The 19,408-nt window shown below is 53.9% G+C and overlaps 1 protein-coding gene across 3 annotated transcripts in view; it reads left to right on the plus strand.

Annotated features, from left to right (window-relative positions):
* The window catches only part of DNMT3A (DNA methyltransferase 3 alpha), a 105,645-nt gene that overhangs the window by 43,061 nt on the left and 43,176 nt on the right, over positions 1 to 19,408 (plus strand). For all 3 annotated transcript variants that reach the window (XM_045447529.1, XM_045447528.1, XM_045447530.1), the window contains exons 4-6: positions 12,355 to 12,625; positions 18,761 to 18,804; positions 19,259 to 19,405. In XM_045447529.1, coding sequence (XP_045303485.1) covers positions 12,355 to 12,625; positions 18,761 to 18,804; positions 19,259 to 19,405 — 462 coding nt within the window. The remainder of the gene's footprint in view (positions 1 to 12,354; positions 12,626 to 18,760; positions 18,805 to 19,258; positions 19,406 to 19,408) is intronic.

Below are 19,408 nucleotides of genomic sequence, written 5' to 3' on the forward strand. Positions count from 1 at the left end.
GTTTGTAAAATTAATCCCAACGAACACAAAGGAATAAAAGACAAGATATTAAGCCCACTGGGGTGCCTGGGTGGTTCAGCTGGTTAAGCATCCGACTTCGGCTCAGGTTATGATCTCACGGTTGGAAATTTTGAGCCCCACATTGGGCTCTGTGCTGTCAGTGCAGAGCCTTTTCCGATCTTCTGTCCCCCCACCCCTGTCCCTCCCCTGCTCTCTCTCTCCCTCTCAAAAAAAAAAAAAAAAACATTTTAAAAAATATTAAAAAAGAGGCGCCTGGGTGGCTCAGTCGGTTAAGCGTCCGACTCCGGCTCAGGTCACGATTTCGCAGTCCGTGGGTTCAAGCCCCGTGTCGGGCTCTGTGCTGACTGCTGAGAGCCTGGAGCCTGTTTCAGATTCTGTGTCTCCCTCTCTCTGACCCTCCCCCATTCATGCTCTGTCTCTCTCTGTCTCAAAAATAAATAAACGTTAAAAAAAAAGATATTAAAAAAAAAAAGATAATAAGCCCACTGATCATGTGCTTGGATGGCACTGGTCTTCAAACTATTACACGTCTTTAGGGAACTTGAGAATAAGTATTTTGAATTTTTGCCGATTCGATACTGTCACCACAGCCACACACACGAGTTTGTATTTTACAAAAGTATTATTTCTTGCTGGATTGAGAACTGAGAAAACAAAACCAAAAACCTGGCCTTTCCACCCCGCGTAGTTGGAAGAGCACACGGAGAGAGCTCGCGCCTTCCACTAGACTTAACGTTGACTGCCCCCCCACATCGCACCGAGCTGAGCCACACTGCACTGTCTACCCACCTCACTGAGGACGCAGACCAGGAGCAAAGGCGTAGTTAGGGTCGTGTAGCACTTTATTGCCTACAAGGAAAGGCCTTGTGCAAGGGTGACTTATTTACCTGTGTGAGATAGGTGGGGCCTCTGTCATTACGATGCCCACGTTCAGATGAGGAGACTGAGGTTCAGAGAGGATGTTTGGGACTTGGACTCCACACCTCCCGCCTGCAAAGCCCACAGCACTCAAACCTCCTTACCATGCCAGCCACATGCTCTGGAAGCCTGGGTGTTCCCAAAGCCGCCTGAAGTTAAAATGTGAATGCAGGGCTGTTTGAAAGAAGTGGAGACCTGGTCTAAAAAGCATACAGAGAAATGCAAGTCAGATATAATAGGAGGAGGGCGACCAACCCAAGTACCAGGGAGCCTGGGGGTAAATGGGCAAGGCTGCAGTGGCCTTCAGAGCGAGAGGGGGGCCCATTAAAACTGGGCAGCGGGGCTGGTCTGCAGCGCTGGCCTCAGAGCCAGGATGCTTGAGCCGAGCAGGCAACAGGAAACAGGAAGCCCGTGCGGGGCTGGGCGTGGCTTAGGAAGGGAGCTGGCACCTGGGCTCAGGGCCTGTGGGCTGGCCGGTGCCCGTGATGGGGAGGAGGGAGAGCAGTGTGCAGGGCTGATTTCTGCCGGCCGGAGAGTGTGAGCCTGTGCGTGGGTGCGAGCCTCAGGGTGGGAGGAAGAGGCATCTTCCTGTTCACCAACTCCTGAGGGCATAACAAGTGGAGGTGTCTGAAGCCGGGTCCTGCCCGGTCACAAGCCCCAGCAGCCCTGCAGGCACCTTTGTCGTTCATGCTGGTTACAACTGGGGGACTAAGAGGGACAGTTTCTGCCCTTGCCCACCAGACCCTGGGGAGTGACCAGCCCTTTAGGGCTCCATACCTTGTGTACTAGCTATATGTATTTATTCATTGAAGATTTATACTCACCGACTTCCTCCAGGGTTATTTTTTGCTCAGTGGGAGCATTCTGAGGTCACCTCTTGCTAAGAATAACCCAGAAAGGGAGGGGGAGGGGGAGGAGGAGGGGGTTGGGAGCAGGGGCCCAGCTCAGCCAGGCCAGCCCAAAGCCAACATTACTCACTCCACGTTGGAGGCTGAGCCTCTGACACAACGCCCAAATGAGTTCAAGAGGGCAAAGCTTCCCCTCTTCGCAGCAGAAGACTTGGGGTATAAACTGGGAAGTTAGGGAGCCATTTCACTGCAGCTCAAGCCAGCTGGGGACAGTTTAACTCAGCTGTTGGGCGTTTGCAGTATCGGCTCATTTTCCAACCAAATACGAACTTTTGATTCGTCTCCAAGTTCAGACAGAGCTCAAATCCCCTCTTTGTGTCCAGGTCAGAATGGTTCCTTCGCCGATCTTTGGAACCTTGATTCAGTGACTTGGTGCCCCCTGGGTTTTATGCACAAAACTTCCAGAAAGTATCTCCCAGTCCTGGCTGCCAGCCCCTCGGAGGGCTTCGCTGCCTGTGAGGGTGCCTCGATGCAGTGCTAGCACCCGTCTGTCCGTGGTTTTCGAAGCGTGGGGAGAACAGTTCTGTCGCTCATCTTAGGAGGTTAGAGACCTCTCGTAACTATGCCCTGCAGATTCATGTGCCCATTCCTGTACCTGATGGGTCAAAGCGGCACTTGCCAGTGGCATCCAGGACCGAGAGCCTGGCTGGTAGCCTGGTCTTCAAGTGCCAAAGACATGCTGGGGGGGAAGGGGCTGGACTTGGGCCTGGGAAGGGAGGTAATGTTTAGAAGTCCGGGGAAAAGTGGGAGACTTTCCTACCTAGGACCTTCCTGAGCAAAGGTGTGGAGGGAGGAAGGCGCGCTGAAGGAGGCACTGAGAGCTGACTGGTGTGGCTGAGTGGCTGAGGGTTTCATTTATGAACACATTAGATAGCGGTTGGAGAGGTAGTTGGCAGGCGGCCCGAGGGGTTTACACTTTATCCTCTCAAAAGTGTGTTTATCTAGGAGATTTTTGAGGGGGTGGGGGGTGTGAAGCAATGGGGGTCATGTTTTGGGCAGCCGGCCCTGGCATCCATGAGCATGGGGGGGGGTTGAGCACGAGAGACTGCAGGGAGATAGGAGGGTGAGGTGGGGCGGTGCCAGAAAACACCCCCAGAGCCTGCCAGGGGAGGCAGCGTGGGACAGAATTGGCGGGGCCCACACTGCTGACCGCTGCGGACCGGGGAGAAGGAGGGGAGAGAGGAGATGCTGCAGGCCCCATGGATGGCATCAGTGTTGTTGTCAGAGATGGAGACGTCTGGAAGAGAGCAGATTTGGCAGGGGCCCTCGCAGAGTCACTCTAGATAGCTGGTCTCAGCGAGCATCTGAGTGAAATCCCAGAATCTCTGTTTTGTTTTTCCAAAATTCCCTGTTTCTTTTCATCCCGCCTTGGTCCCTTCCCCAGAGTCACACATTCCAGGGCCACCTCCAGAGAAAGCCCTGCTTCCCTCCAGGGGTGGCCTCCAGGGGGCTTCCTAGGACCCCGCGGGCCTCTCTGGAACCCGCCCTGCGCCTGCACCACTCCTGTGCTCCTGTGGGTGCTCGCCAGCACATGCACCCGGACAGAGTTGTTGACGCTGGTTTTCTTTCATCATCACCACCTAGAGAATTGTGTGCGTTTTGGTCCCGCCACCTCGAGGAAGATATAACCGAACTGGAAAAGTTCCAGAGCAGGGCAGCTAGCTTGATCAAGGGGAAGGCAGGGCTGCCAAGTGAGGACAGACGAGACTGTGGCTCCCCAGTCCAGAGAGACAAAGGCTAGAGGGGATGCGATTGAAGTTGTGAAATCATGTTGAGGGGTGGGGCAGGGTGGGGGGTTGTGGTGCACCCCAGTGGGGCGGGGTGGGGAGGTACCCCTTTGAAACTTTAGAAAGGTACAGGAAGCACAGAGAAAGAAAGCCCCATTTTCCATGGTGGATTTCCTTCTTACCAAACCCCAGGCCTGGATGGTAGGGGTTGAAAATAGAAATAACTTCAGAAGAGATTTACCTAAATATGTGGATCTTCTATACCTGGTGGCTTTTTAACGGGAGCCTCCAGCTCATCCTGAAATCCTTTGAGGTTGACTTCAAAGAGCACAGCCAGGCCCTCTTCCAGGTGGACAGGTGTCCCTGCTGGAGGCAGAACCCCGAGTGGCTTGGCCACCACCAGGCGTGTTCGTTCTTGCACGCACTTGCCATGGCCAGCAGGGGCACAAACTGTGTGACCTCTGAGGCTCTGCTGAGCCCTGAATTTGTCTCCTAGAATCAGTGTCTGTCCGTCTGTGTCTCTTTCACACACACACACACACACACACACACACACACACACACACACACACGGTAGAGCGATCTGCTTAGAGCCTGCCTCCATTCACCTCAGGAAGGCAGAGCAGGGAGGCTTTGGGGACCTCTTTTGGGAGTTGGCAATGCGAGGACCTCTCTGGCTCTCCCTGCCTCAAGGCCACGTCCAGCCAATCAGATCAAGGGCCGCCAGGAGAAGGGGCTGCAGGAAGGCCTGGGGCAGAGGCGAAGGGGGGAAGTGTGGGGCCCAGCGCCAGTGCTGTGGGACAGGCCGCCCTGCAAGCTGAAGTCAACCTGTAGCTGGAGTCAGCCTGGGAATCCAGGGATTGGTGGGGGGCTGACGGGCCCGCGGGTCCAAGGAGAGGGGGACTGTTTGTGTGTTTTTGTGGACACCGCTCTGCCGCCTCCCCCGCGCATCTCCCGGGCTGTGCCTCCGGAAGGTGGCGCACCCCTTGTGTGTCTGTGCGTGTGACTGTGTGTCTTCAATCAAGAGGCCAAGGCTGGCGGGATGCCAGGGTTCCCGGCTGGCACAGAGCTGAGTGCTGCCAAGGGCCTTAAAGGCACAACGGCTGTAACACGGGGTGGGAGGGGCCGCCCCACATCTGCCGGCCTCTGGGCTTCCAGCCCCAGCGCTGCGCTGGGGTGCAGGAGAGAAGGCCCCTTTTAGCTGCAGCCCTGGCCTCCAGGGCTGCAAGGGAGAGCCAGTTAGGGGCCCAGAGCCAGCCGGGGAACCTGACTCAGGCCTCCAGGGGCTTCCTGTAAGAGAGGCCGGGCCCTGGGCCGGCCCACTCCACACCTGGGCCCAGGTGAGCCTGCACGCGGGGCTGCCCTGGACAGCTGGTCCCTGTGCCCTGGCACCCTCAGTGAATGGGTTCCTGTGCCCTCAGATGTCTGGGCCTCGCCTCCTTTGTATTGTTTTCCTCATCTCTTATTTGCCAGGTTTTAATTTTTTGTGTGTAAATATTATTATTATAATAAAGGGCCTCTCGAAAGTCATTTCCTTATTTGGAACCTCAGCACACTGCCCCACCTTGGGAGATGAGGCCTCATCTGGGGGGGGGGTGGTGTTCTGGGGTCTGGTCCAGACTTCCAGCAGAGGAGGAGGCGGACAGGGGCGGGGGCCTGGACAGGTTCACTGCCGAAGGTTGCTTCTTGCTTTGCCTCCGGCTTTTCCCTGCTGTGGCTGCTGCCAAGGAAACAGCCGGCAGCCTTTCCCTGGCCCTGCTTAGGCACATCAAAGCCTCCTTTTCCTCCTTGGAACCCTTGGGATTTGAGGTTGGGTTTTTCCAGAGACTCAACCCAAAGAGGGAGCTGGCTTTCAAATGCCTCTCTCGTACCTGGGTCATTCTGGAAGCTTTACCACTTAGAAGGTGTGTGACCAGAGGCCTTGGTGCCTTTTTCCTCGGAAAAGTGAGGGTAACGCTACCCACCAGGACGATTGTGATAATTACATTTATTAATTGCATGTGCATATTTATGCCGCGTGCTCAGTGCTAGGGAGCTGTAGGTGGAGTCGTTGGAAGGGAGGGGAATGAAAAGATTGTAAGGCAAAACTCTTGAGTCTACGAGGGAGACACATGGTGAATAATGAAGTGTAGCAGAGGCGTGCTGTAACGAGCTAGGGTGTGGAAGGCTTGGTAAACAAACATGCCTGCAGTGGGCTGGGGGTTCGGTGACCTCTGGACTGGATTTTAACCACCCCCCCAACACCTTTACTGCCAGGCTGGGGTGGGGGGGCTGGAGGGGATGACTGTGACCTGGGGACAGGGCCTAGCACAAATACCTGCCTGGCTGGGAGTGTGTGTGTGTGTGTGTGTGTGTGTGTGTGTGTGTGTGTATGTGTGTGTGTGTAAGAGACAGGCAGACTTTAAAATGTTCCTTAGAAGACACAAAGTAGAATAGTGGTTACCAGGGACTGGGGGCACGGGGAGTGGGGAGTTAGTATGTAGTGGGTGCAGTTTCCGTTTGGGATGATGACAAAGTTCTGAAGACGGATGGTGGTGATGGTTGTTCAGTATGAATGCGCTTTAACGCCACTAAATTGTACAGTTGAAAATGGTTAAAATGGTAAAACTTTATGTTAGGTATATTTTGCCACAATACACTTTTTTTAAGATGTTTTAAAAAAGGGTTCTTAGAAAAAGGCAGTCTGCTCAGTGCCCCCCATTCAGCCCAGGGGTTTTCAACAGCAGCACTGTTGATATTTGGGGCCGAATAATTCTTTGTTGTGGTCGCTGCCCTATTCTTCTATGGTGTTCAGCAGCATCCTTGACCCCTACCCACTAGAAGCCAGCGGTAGCCCCAGCCCAGTGTGACAATCAAAAGTGTCTCAGACACATTACCAAATGTCCTCTGGAGGGCAAAATTGCCCCCGATTGTGAACCGCTGCATTTGCCAGCTTGAAATAAGCTGCTCACAGGAGAGCCCGAGGTGGGGGTGGTAGGCAGGGGGGTAGCGGTAGTGGAGGAACCATTGTCCCAGAGTGGAGGGGTCTTGCCTGGAAGGAAGGCAAAGGTCAGCAAATTCTGAGGGACCCCAGGAGGCGGTGGGCAGGGTTTGAAGACCCATAATGGGGCATACAGGCAAGAGTAGGTACATCGTGGGCAGTAGGATCAGGCTTTACCCATATCTGTTGCCCCCTGCCCCCAGGGGGGAGATGTGACGGGGCGCTAGCTGCCGCCATTCCCATTCTGCCAACTCTGCCGCCCCTCCCCCCAGCCCCACAGGTGAGAAGCAGAGGAAGCTGAAATTGTCACCTTCAGCTGCTGCTGCTGGTGGCTTCTGAAAGGACCGGGGGCTTCTGCTGCTACCCCTCCCCCTCACCTCCATGGGAAAAAATAAGTGTCTCAGGGTGTGCCGCTGTGTCTCCTTTCAAGGCAACTGTGAAATAAAAGCAAACAAAAGCCGAATTTTAAAGTTAACATCTGACCTGCAACTAAGTTGAAACTGCCTCTAAGCAGATGAGCAGGGTGTTCTGAGTTGTAACCTAAGCTTGGCATGCAAGAATCGGTTATGAATACTGAGTGCCCAGCAGGTGCCCTGCTCCTGCTGAGTCGAGCTGGATAAAGCAAACTCCTTGCCTCCAGGAGTGGACAAGCCCAAGGGTGACAGGGGACAGGAGAGGAAGGAGCTGGGAGGAAGGTATGGAGGTGGGGGCAGAAGGGTGCAGTTCTGGCTCTCCCGGTGGCTTCCGGGTGTGGATCAGGCTGTGCTCCTCACCTGAGATGCCCCTTTCAGGGTGTACGCAGCCCCTCCAAGAGATTTGGACAGTCACTTCAGCTCATTTGCCTGTGGACCTCCTTCCTTCCTCTCAGAGGTTTCTTATAGGTGGATTCAACCTGCTCAGTTGCCTGGGCCCCAGAGAGGAAGCCAGTGAGGATGTACTGCTGGCTTGGGGAGGGGAGGGTTCTTTTTTTTTTTCAAGATTTTATTTTTAAGTACTCTCTATATCCAACATGGGACTTGAACCTGTAACCTGGAGATCGAGAGTCACATGCTCTACCAATAGAGCCAGCCAGGCATCCCGGCGTTGGGGGGTTGGGGGGGGGGTTCTTGAGTTGGCTCAGGGGCTGGCCTGGGCTGGAGTCAGCAGCTCCCCTGATTCCAGAGCTTTGGCTAATGCAGACTCATCTGACTCATCTAGAACCAGAGAGAATGGGCAGTGGAGGGGGGCGCGGTTGGGAAGAGAGGAGGTGAGGACTGTGTGGGATCCAGGGGGGATTTCAGCCCACCGAACTAACCCTGGGGCTGGAGCTGTGCAGAGTGCTTCCCTTCGCCTGATTCGCCCACCTCTGGAGAGGGTGTGGGGTCTGCTGCAGACTGGGGTCCTCCCGGAGCGGGCCTGGGAGGGGTGTGTGAGCAGCGTGGGTGTTAGAACAGGTCCTCCTGGCTCTCTCTGCTGGAGCTGGCGATCAACAGGAAGTGAGTCCCAGGGTGAGAGCAGGCCATGTGGTTCCCAGGCAGGAAGTTAGTGACAGCAGGGTTGTCTCGAGCAGCTTTGGGGGGCTGGGAGCCTGCCCCAACTTGAGGTGTCTGTGGGCAGCAAGTGGCCAGAGGGGAAAAGGACGCGGCCACGGTAAGAGCTTGGCTCTGACCTGAATTTCCCAGCCTGAGTTGGCCAGCGGGACCCCCACCCCATCTTCCTGGGAGTGCCATGTTTAGGGCTCTGTGGTGCCCGACACAGCTGGGCGTTGGGGGCGCCCTGAGGGTTCGGGTATGCCCTACTCTACCTGGGCTGTCTAGAGGTGAGAGGATTTGTACCAGGGAGGGGTGTGCTAGGCCAGGGAACCCTGTTGGCTTGAGCAGGGAGGTGGGAAGGGCCGTCTGAGTCCTGGACAGAGTGTGTAGGTCCCAACACTCAGGGATGGAGGCTAAGGAGAAAGACGGGACCTCCTTGCTCACTTGTGTTCCTGTGTTTGGCCTCCTGGCTGTGGCTTGGGAGGCCCTCTGTGCCCAAGGCTAGGTTAACAGGAGGACTTCTTGTTCCTGCCAGAGGCCTCCTCTTTTTCTTGCTACAGCCCCCACCCCACCCCCAGCCTCTGAGGACTGCATACACTTGTAGCTTTCCATGGGAGCTTCCCTTCCTGGAAGCAGGCCTGCCCCAAGCTACCCCACTCAGCCGGTCCCTTTGCCTCAGGCTGCTCTGTAGGCCTGGCCTGGAGCCTTGTCCAGGGAAGACTCTAGTTTTTATTTTGATGGATTTATTTTTTTTGTCCCCAAGACCCTTGTCCCTATTTGCCACCCTGGAGGTTCCTCAACAGATGGCAGCAGCGGGCTCAGAGTTGAGGATACAGACCCTTAGAGCAGAAGCGGCCTTGGAGATTGCTGGGGAGGGAGACCAGCGCGCTCTCTCGGGCCGTCAGGGTGCACTTGAGTGGTACAACTCTCTGGAGGGGATTTGGCCTATTTACTCACACTTAGGCGGGCCCTCTACCAGCCAGCCCACTTGTGGGACTCCAAGCTACAGAAATACACAGGTGCACAGAACTGTGAAGTGTTCGGGGTTCACTGTAGGTAAAGTAAATCCCCCCAAAGGCTCACTATTAGGGAACTGCTTGAATAAATTATGGAGCCTCCATTCAATAGAATGTTGAGCAGCTGTGAAATAGGAGACAGATCCATATGTACGGGTATGGAGAGATGCCCACTCTGCTTGTTATGTGAAAAAGCAAGTTATAGAACACAGAGTAGTATGATACCCTATTAGAAAAAAAAAAATCTGGATCTGGATGTGTGTGTGAATACATATGTATAAACATGTAACTCACACATGATTGTAGATGCATAGAAAAAAAAAAAAAGTCTAGAAAAATATACTCACCAAACTGTTGATCAGGGTTTACCTGTGATTTTGGAAGTAGGGAATTGAAAAATGAGATTTAGGGGCGCCTGGGTGGCTGTCGGTTAAGCGTCTGACTTTGGCTCAGATCATGATCTCGAGGTTCATGGGTTCGGGGTCTGGGTCAGGCTCCGTGCTGACAGCCCGCTTCAGATTCTGTGTCTCCCTCTCTCTCTGCCCCTCCCCCTGTCACACTCTGTCTCTCACTCTCAAAAATAAATAAACATTAAAAAAATTATAAAAAAAAAAAAAGAGAAAGAGAAAGGAGCTTTAGCCTTTTAAGAAGACTCATTTTTGTGTGGCTTGAATTTTTATAATATATGTGTCTGACTTTTAGAAACAGAAAGGGAAAAAAAAAAAGACTTAAAAAGATGGGAAAAACCTCAGGGGACTAGCCGAAGCATCTCACCTTCTAGGTGGGGCACCTGAGGCCCCCTCCTGAGCATCGCCTAACTGGCAGGCCAGCGGCCGGGTCTCCCTTCTCATAGGCATTCCGAGGATGCGGCTGGTGGGTGCCGAGGGTGGCCTGGTGCCCGTGGGCATGGCAGAGCACTGATCACAGGGGAAGCTAGCTTTTTCTGCCCCAAGAGGACACCTCCCTTCCTTCTGAGATGTCCGGGCCTACTTGCCCCCCGGGGGCCAAGCACAAAGTGCTCCTCAGGCTCTCCTCCCCTCACTCTGTCCTTACAAAGTGTGTGGCCTTAAGCAAGTCACAGAATTCTCTGAGAGCCTCCTCAGGGAGGTTGAGTGGCTCTAAAGGGGTAATGGTGACAAGGAGCCTTGCCCACCATGCAGTGACAGTTACAAAGGACAGTCACGATTACCCTTGATGGGATTCTTATTACCTGGAACCGTAGCGGGCTCGGGTCTTAGACTCTTGGGATGGAGCGATACATTACCTTTCAGGGGGGAATATGAGAACACGCACCAGGGAGGGCTTACTGCAGAGGCTGCAAACTGCTCTGTTGGGGTCGGGGGGCAGTTTCTCCCGGGGCCTGGGTGCTGGGAGAACACGTGGGGTCCAGAGCTGAGGGAAAGAACTGTGCCGGGCTTTGGGGCCCAGCAGAATGTATATTTGAGAGGCTCCCCCTTTGACTCTTCCACTCCAGGGGGCAACTGGTCACTATTTGGGTCTGGGCCTTAGGAGGCCAGAACGAAAGCCAGAGACATCGGACGGAAGTCAGATCAGCCCACAGCGCTGACGGCAAGGAGCCTGCTTGGGATTCTCTCTCTCCCTTTCTCTCTGCCCCTCCCTCCTCCCTCCCTCTCTCTCAAAATAAATAAACATTAACAACAACAACAAAAAAGTCAGATCAGCCCAAGGTTAACAGAATTGATTTGGTGACACTAGAATCTTCTGAGGAGGGGTCCTAATTTGCAGTAGGGATAGTGCAAAGGATGTTTGTTGTTGTTTGTGTTTTTGTTTTTTAAAAAATCCTTGATGTTTTCTTTTTCTTTTCTTTTATGTATTTATTTATTTATTTATTTAGTTTTATTTATTTATTTTGTTAAATTTACATCCAAATTAGTTAGCATATAGTGCAACAATGATTTCAGGAGTAGATTCCTTAGTGCCCCTTACCTATTTAGCCCATCCCCCCCCCACAACCCCTCCCATAACCCTCCGTTTGTTCTCCATATTTATGAGTCTCTTCTATTTTGTCCCCCTCCCTGTTTTTATATTATTTTTGTTTCCCTTCCCTTATGTTCATCTGTTTTGTCTCTTAAAGTCCTCATATGAGTGAAGTCCTATGGTTTTTGTCTTTCTCTGACTAATTTCACTTAGTGTAATACCCTCCAGTTCCATCCACATAGTTGCAAATGGCAAGATTTCATTCTTTTTGATTGCCGAGTAATAGTCCGTTGTATGTATATGTGTGTGCGCGCGTGTGTGTGTGTGTGTGTGTGTGTGTGTGTGTGTGTGTATATATATATATATATATATATATATATATATATATATATATATATATTACATCTTCTTTATCCATTCACCATCGATGGACATTTGGGCTCTTTCCATACTGTGGCTATTGTTGATAGTGCTGCTATAAACATGGGGGTGCATGTGTCCCTTCAAAACAGCACACCTGTATCCCGTGGATAAATGCCTAGTAGTGCAATTGCTGGGTCGTAGGGTAGTTCTATTTTCAGTTTTTTGAGGAACCTCCATCCTGTTTTCCAGAGTGGCAGCACCAGCTTGCATTCTCACGTTTATGTATTTATTTTAATTTTTTTTTAACGTTTATTTATTTTTGAGACAGAGAGAGACAGAGCATGAACGCGGGAGGGTCAGAGAGAGAGGGAGACACAGAATCTGAAACAGGCTCCAGGCTCCGAGCTGTCAGCACAGAGCCAGACGTGGGGCCCGAACTCATGGACCGTGAGATCATGACCTGAGCCGAAGTCGGACGCTTAACCAACTGAGGCACCCAGGCACCCCTTATGTATTTATTTTAATGAGGCTCTAGGTCCAATGCAAAGCTTGAACTCACAACCCTGAGATCAAGAGTCGCGGGCTCTGCTGACTGAGGCAGCCAGGTGCCCCAGAACATTTGTTTCTAACAGCGGGCCTCAGCATCGGCTTGGAAGCCCTATGTCACCTCAGGGAGCGGGGGTGGTGGCCAGGGTGGCTTGGGCAGTGAAACCAGCCTGGCACACCTACCGGGATTCTTCTCCTGCTTCTGAAGCTGGAGTGCACAAACCCCTTGACCTCAGGGAGTCAGGCCCACGAATCCCTTGACACTGAGAGCAAAATCGTGAGTGTCTCTGCTGGTACGGATGCTTACGTGAACACAGTTTTCTGGACAAAGGGGACATCACTCACCATAATTTCCAGAGGGGTTAGTGATCTAAGAGAGACAAGACCGCTGGTCTAATCCTCTCCTCCTGTTTCTTCATCTTCCAGGTGGAAAGCAGTGACACGCCGAAGGACTCCGCAGTGACCTCCAAGTCCCCGTCCATGGCCCAGGACTCAGGCCCCTCAGAGCTGTTACCCAATGGGGACTTGGAGAAGCGGAGTGATCCCCAGCCTGAGGAGGGGAGCCCCGCTGGAGGGCAGAAGGGCGGAGCCCCAGCAGAGGGAGAGGGTGCGGCTGAGACCCCGCCCGAAGCCTCCAGAGCTGTGGAGAATGGCTGCTGCACCCCCAAGGATGGCCGAGGAGCCCCCGCAGAAGAGAGTGAGTCTTGGGCACAAGGGGCAGCCTCTCTGGGCTCCGCAGGATTCCCCCGAGGGTTAGAGACTTGGGGCCAGCAGGTCCGGTCCGGGGAGGCATGGGAGCTGAAGGTCGGTGGGCTTGCCAAGGCTGTGCCCTGGAGGCGGCTGGCTGCATGCAGCCTGCATACGTGTTTTATTTGGCCCATGTAGTGTTTTAAACATCTAAAAAAAATTAGTTGCCAGTATTTAAAAATCAAGAAATTTCACATAAAAATCTGGAGTTTTGGCTTCTCGTGAAGAAAAAAAAAAAAGCCAGATCTGGAAGCAGTGGGTTTGCAGAATGCTAACAGTTGCGGGACTGGGGTGATGGCTGTCCCCCCACCCTACCCCCTACCCCTTCGTAGGCTGGGTGTGCGCCTCAGTTTCCCTCAGCCCTCACCTGGCGCGCAGCTCTCAGGGATGGTTGTGTCTGTAGCCTCTGTGCTCTTCAGAGTAGTGGATGCCCTTGTAGGTGTTAAAAGCCCAGTTAGTCTTCCCCAGCACAGATGTCCTGAACCCACCACAGTTCAGCTGACCCTGCTAAAATGTGGTTGTGACTGAGCGGGGTGGGGGAGGGGCGGATGGGGTGGCCAGGGCGCTGCCCGGCCCAGGCCCCTTTCTCCCTGGACTTTTTGGCCTCTCCCTGGAGTCCTGGAAAGTTGCCTACTTTTCTCTTTCAGGTTAAGCCAGTGATTTCAGGGCCAAGCGAGCTGTAAACATGTTGGTAATGAGGACAACTAGCATTTGTACAGGGTTCACAGTTTACAGAGCGCTTTCTCATATATTATCACATTTGATCCTCCCAGGGCCCTGCCAGGTTGGTTTGCATATGTGCATTTTAAATTCAAAACGTCTTCTTTCCAAGTGTGTATGATGGAATGAGTAAATTGATTAATTGGCATCGCTTATTTTGCATGGATCCAAACCCAATATTCATGCAAGATTGAGCGCATTTCCAGAAAAGAGAGTTCCAAATTTATTAAAAAATATCTTTCATTCATTTATTATTCAACTAATACTTTGATGTTCCCATTATGTGCAGAGCGCTTTCTAGGGCACTCTGTATTCGTTGTTTTAGTCCTCCAGTCTTCCGGAGGTATTATTATCCCCATTTTAAAGCAGGAAAAACTTGCCCCTTAGTGAGAGGAAGTGACTTGCTCAGGGACCCTGAGCCTGTAAGTGGTATATCCAGGATTCATTCCGTCTTGGTCTCTGGCTTCAAAGTCGGTGTGCCCTTCCACTGTCCCCTTTTGTTCTGCAATGGGGCTCGGGGTGGGCTGGTCCAGAACTGTCCAGGGCTCCTGCCCTCACCCAAGTGCCTCATGGGATATGTCCCGACACTTGGCAGGATTGTTCAAGGGGCCTGAGTGGGGGGGAACTGAGGAGGAAAGGGAGAAGACACCATCCCTCCCGTTAAAGAGACCAGGTGTTCCAGAGCAGAACCTGGGAGCCCATCAGCCCTGCCCACCAAGTGTGCCACTTCCCGTGGGTACGTCTTGGCTGACTCCCAGATTCCTGGGATCTCACCACGACTGGCACCAAGCTGCTGTGCAAGGTCAGGGCAGGTCCTTCCTGCCCAGTGGGGTGGAGCCAGAGCTCTAAAGCCGCTCTTAACCCTTAAGGGTTTGCTTTCAGTTTGGGATTTCCCTGTCTCCATTTCTGTTTGTTCTCAGGAGTTCCTTCTTGAGTCGGTCAATAGGCGTTTGTTAAACACCTATTTGGTGTGTGTGTGTGTGTGTGTGTCAGGATCTGGGGAAACCATCATGAACAAAAACCTGGTTCTTGCCTTCAAGGACCTCACAGTCAGCTGGAGAGACAGACATGAAAGAGAAATTCACACTTAAAAGCTTGTGATTAGGGGCGCCTGGCTGGCTCAGTCAGTAGAGCATGCTGGAGTTCAAGCCCCACGTTGGGCATGGAGCCTACTTAAAATAAAAGTTTTTTTTAAGTTTAAAAAAGAGAAAAGCTTGTGATTATACAGGGAGATGTGTTCTCTAAGAGAAAATAAGCATGGTTCTGTAAGGAACGGTGACCAAGGAACCTCAGCCGGTCTGGCCTGTTACACAGAAGCTGAAGGATGAATGGGGGCTCACCACGTGAGGGGTGGTGCAGGATGAGGGAAAAAAGGTACACAGGCTCCCAGGTAGGAGGGAGCAGGGCACCCAGAGACCTGATAGAAACCAGCAGGGCTGCAGTGGAGAGAGCAAGGGAGAAGGGTGTGAGATGAGAGCAGAGCAGACGGGGCCGGGGCAGGTCTTTGAGGACACCTTTGGGCCTGGGGGGAGGCGGGGGGGGGGACACGGTCTGCTTTGTGTTTTGAAAAAAAAATCACTTTGCGCTCTGGATCCTGGAATGGAACAGAGGGGTTGGGAAGCAGGGTTAGGACGCTGCTGCAGGCGTTGAGGGCGGGGGAAGGTGGCTGTGACGAGTGAGGTGGCAGCGGAGATGGAGAGAAACAGACAAGCCCCAGAACACCAGGGGAAAGGGGAGAGAGGGTGTTGAGGTGACTCCTGGGTTTGGGATCTTCACACATCAGGCGGACCTTCCTCAGAGTCTTAGTGCTGAGTGTGGCAGGCAAACACTCCGGGCCTCCCCGACCGCCCAGCTACAGCCTCAGAGCGCTCCTGTGTGCTGCAGCTATCCAGGAGGGGGAGATATGGGCCGCGCTCAGAGCTGGTAGGACCCCTGAAGGCCACTGTGCATTGCCCGGATGCTGAGACCCGTGAGGTGCTACCTGGAGGCATGGGCAGCGGTCTGCCAGGCCAGCAGTCAGCCACACAGAACACGTACTCAGCTGCTTAGCTCCAAGGAGGAAGGAGACTAAGGCCCCAGGGGAGGAAGTGAGTTAGCCATGGTCTCCCTTCTATTTCCCTCATTCCAGATCTCTTGGCGGGGGGAGGGGCATCCATCCCCTCTGGAACCCCTTCCGTTAGCTCTTATACAGGAAAGACAGAAGACTTTAGGGCAGCGTTCTTGTGCACATAGGTGCCCCAGATCCTGATAGTACAGCCAGGAGAAAGAAGGAAGAACAGGGGAGATGATGAGTAATCAGGACAAGAGCCACCTGGATAGGCAGGTGGTGGCCTTGGGACCGCTCCTGCATTCCTAGCATTAATGCCGCCATGATTATAATAGAAACGACGGTAATATGGCTTTCTTTTACTGAGTATTGACTATGCGTTGAGTGTCCTATATCCTCACTACTCAAAGTGGCCCATGGACCAGCTCTGTCACCTCGGAAGTTAGAAATGCAGAATCCCAGGCCCCACCCTAGACCTGTGGGATCAAAATCTACATTTCAAAGAGATCCTGATTTCGATGCATATTCAAGTTTAAGAAGCCCTGCTTTTTATGCATTCTCTTGTTTCATCTTTGTGATCACGTGAGGGAGACTCTTATTGTCCCCATTTTTCAGCTGGGGAGACTGAGAGTTCGGAAAGGTTAAGTTACTTACCCGAGATTGTACAACTAGTATGGGACCAGATCAGGGTCAGCACAAAGCCCCTCTCTGAACACTCACTATTGGGCTAGTGACTGCCCTCTGAGGCAAGCCTGGCCTTAGCCTTGTCATGGAGATTTGGGTTCCTTTTCAAGGGAATTTGGGGTGGCCCCCAGCTGGGTATAGGCTTAGACCGACAGGTAAGTGTTGGAAACATCCCGGCCTCTCCTGCCCCCAGGACCTAAGATACTCTAGGGTCATGTCTGAGTCTGCCAGGGCCACCCCGGGAGGCATGCAGCCACCTGGCCCGCCTGTGACCCTGGGTCTGGGCCAGGAGCAGATGGACCGCAGAGGGAGTGTTGAGAGAGCAGCTGACCCTCCTTGACTCAGGACAAGTGCGGCATTCTGAGACAGCCCAGTTTGTTGTTTTGCTGGGCCAGGCTGGAAAGTGTGTGTGTGATATCACTCAGTGGGCATGTGCAGAATCTGTCAGGGAGAAAATTCCAGAAAGAAGCCAGTTGGAAACTGCACGAGGAAAAGGAATTCTGTTTGGGGGAGCATGGGGGCCGGGGAATGGGGAAGGGGAGAACCTGAAGGTGGTGCAGGGTAAAGTGAGCTGGCTTGGGGTTCAGGAGCCCTGATATCTGATTTCGGCCCTGGCAGTAAGTCACTCCACACCCACCCAGCCACCCACCCCCCAGACTCAGTTTCCTCATTGGCAAAATCTAGGGACTGGACAGGTGCTCCAGCATCTCTACAGTCCCCTTCAGCCCTGATTTTCTTTCATTCTAATAAATGTATGATTCCCCATAATGAGATGCCATGGAGGGACCCCCCATAGGAAAAGCTTGAAAGGTCCAAGGGACCCTGGGTCCTAGCCTGGTCCGAGGGCAGGCTCCCCCTTCTGGCAGCCCAAAGCCTTGCTGGGAGAACGTGCAGGTCTGAGAGGCGGGGGACCCCCGGGGGCGGGAGGGGCACCCTGCTCCAGGGAGAAAAGTCCGGGAGCTGGCCGTGCTGAGCGGAAGCTCAGAGGAAGAGACAGAAAGCCCCGGGTGAGACACACTTAAAAAGCCTGTCGTGTAAAATGTTAGCTAGCACCCCCGTTCCCACTGCGCACACCCACGACAGACACTCCTGCTTCCTCCCACGCCCCCTCCCCCACCCAGGCAGCCAGCTCAGCACCGTCCCTGTCGCATGCCGGCACGTGGTGCGGTGCCCGCAGCCAGGGCCCTTGTGGGCGCTGCCCCTGCCTCCCCTCCCCTGGGCTCTGGGGGCGCTGTAACCCCGGACTGCCCCTGCCCCAGGGGCACACACAAAGAGCCCCAGGTCTTCTCTAGCGAGAGAGAGGGAAAGAAACTTCCTCTCCGGGGGCCGAAGAGGCCTTCAATGCTGTGTCTGGTTTCCGCTTCAGAGCCAGGAGATGAAGTAGGGGCTGTTTTTTCCGTTTTGGGCTCCCCCACCCCAACTACCGTGAACCAGCCTTAGTGACCTTCCTGCTTTGGGCCCAAGCTCAGTACTCTTGGCTTCAGAGAACCGAGTTCAGGGGCCCAGGTGAGAAGGGGCTCACTTGCCCACCCCCACTTGCAGGAAGCTCTGGAAGGCATAATTAACCCAACCCCGCCGCCAGACTGCCAGGTGTGTGCGGGGCCCGGGAAGGGCATCTGGGTGAGGACCCCGAGAGGACCGGGATAGGAGCACAGGATATTCTGGAGGAGTGTGGCTGTCCTCCTGCTTGGGGCCCAGAGAGGGACAGGGAGAGGGTGAGACTCCCCTATAGACAGAACTTCTGGGGCTTCTGCTAAGGGGGTGGGGGGCTTCCAGGAAATGGCATCTGGGCCCAGTGAAGGAGCCACAGGGTAGAGGAGCAGGGAAATGCCTTGGGAACAGAGATCCAAATGAACGTTCATTGAACACCTACTATATGCCAAGCCCTGCCCCAGGCACTCAATGTTGCCAGTAACCTAAAGATATTAGAACAGTTCTCTATCTTAATGCAGTGAGGAAACAGGCTAGGAGAGGTTACAGAGGTCACACAGAAACAGCTGGAATCCAAGTCTACTAGAATAAAGGCTTAGCTCAGGGACCTGAGAAGGGGGGTGGGGGGAGAATGGAGTATAGAGGCAGATATCGATAACAGAACCACAATATTGAGAATTGCAGAAGGACCTTAGAAATCATCTCCAGCATCATTATTTTCCAGATGAGGAAACCGAGTCTCAGAGACAAAGTTGCTTCACCAGAGTCTTGCTCCAGTGGCTCTGTACCCACTGCCCCCCAGGGTATCTTTGCCTGACTCCATACAGGGAAGAGAACAGCTCCCTTCCGGGGTAGGGGGAGGCTGTCTGGCCCCTCCTCTGGGGGAGAGAGCTGTTTCTAGACGACCCCTTTTGTGTGCCCGAGACAGTGTCTGTGGGCCAGAAACAGTGGCCCTGGCTTTTCCATTGTTCCTTCGGATTTGGGCCTCCAACCCCGCACCAGTCCCTTCTCTGCTCTAGGCCCTGCTCTGAGTCCTTGGGGCCAACACCGTGCCTAGCACGCGGTGGGCCAGCAGGTTTGACACACGAACAACTGAACGGCTGGAGGACCCCGTCTCTGTGGCAGGGACCCCAGGCACAAGGTGGGGCCTCTGAGCCACTCCTGTAACTCTGCGACAGTCCCTTTGTTCTTCCCTCTCCACAGGCAAAGAACAGAAGGAGACCAACATCGAATCCATGAAAATGGAGGCAAGTGTTTTCCTCAACCCCCAGGGGCTCTGTGGATCCTGGTTCTAGGAGAAGAAAGCCACCTCTCTGACCAACTGTGGCCAGTGTGTGTGAGGGGAATCCTGAGGTGGCCCTGCCCCCTTCTTTACCTGTCCCCCATGTTAGGAGGAAAGGAAATGGGTGCGGAGGTTAGCAGTCCCCCAACGAGGCAGCCAGCTGGTCCCGCTCTGAGACCAAGCACCTCCCCTCGTGGTTCACGTCCACGTGCCCCGTTACCCCACGGCTCACTCCTCCAGCCCAAACAGGGGCTTGCCCAGCACTTGCAGGGTCGGCATCTCTGGCCAGGAGTCAGAGCTCCTGTGTTGTGTTCGAGGTGAGTGCCTCCTCAGTTTCCCCTTAGGAGGAAGAAACCTTGCAGTGGGACTGTCGGTGCCCATCTTAATGCCAGTCTGTCTCTGTCGTCTCTCTGTCCTAGGGCTCCCGGGGCCGGCTGCGGGGTGGCTTGGGCTGGGAGTCCAGCCTCCGCCAGCGGCCCATGCCGCGGCTCACCTTCCAGGCGGGGGACCCCTACTACATCAGCAAGCGCAAGCGGGACGAGTGGCTGGCACGCTGGAAAAGGGAGGTG

The sequence above is a fragment of the Leopardus geoffroyi genome, chromosome A3, assembly GCF_018350155.1.
Source record: "Leopardus geoffroyi isolate Oge1 chromosome A3, O.geoffroyi_Oge1_pat1.0, whole genome shotgun sequence".
Classification (NCBI taxonomy): Eukaryota; Metazoa; Chordata; class Mammalia; order Carnivora; family Felidae; genus Leopardus; species Leopardus geoffroyi.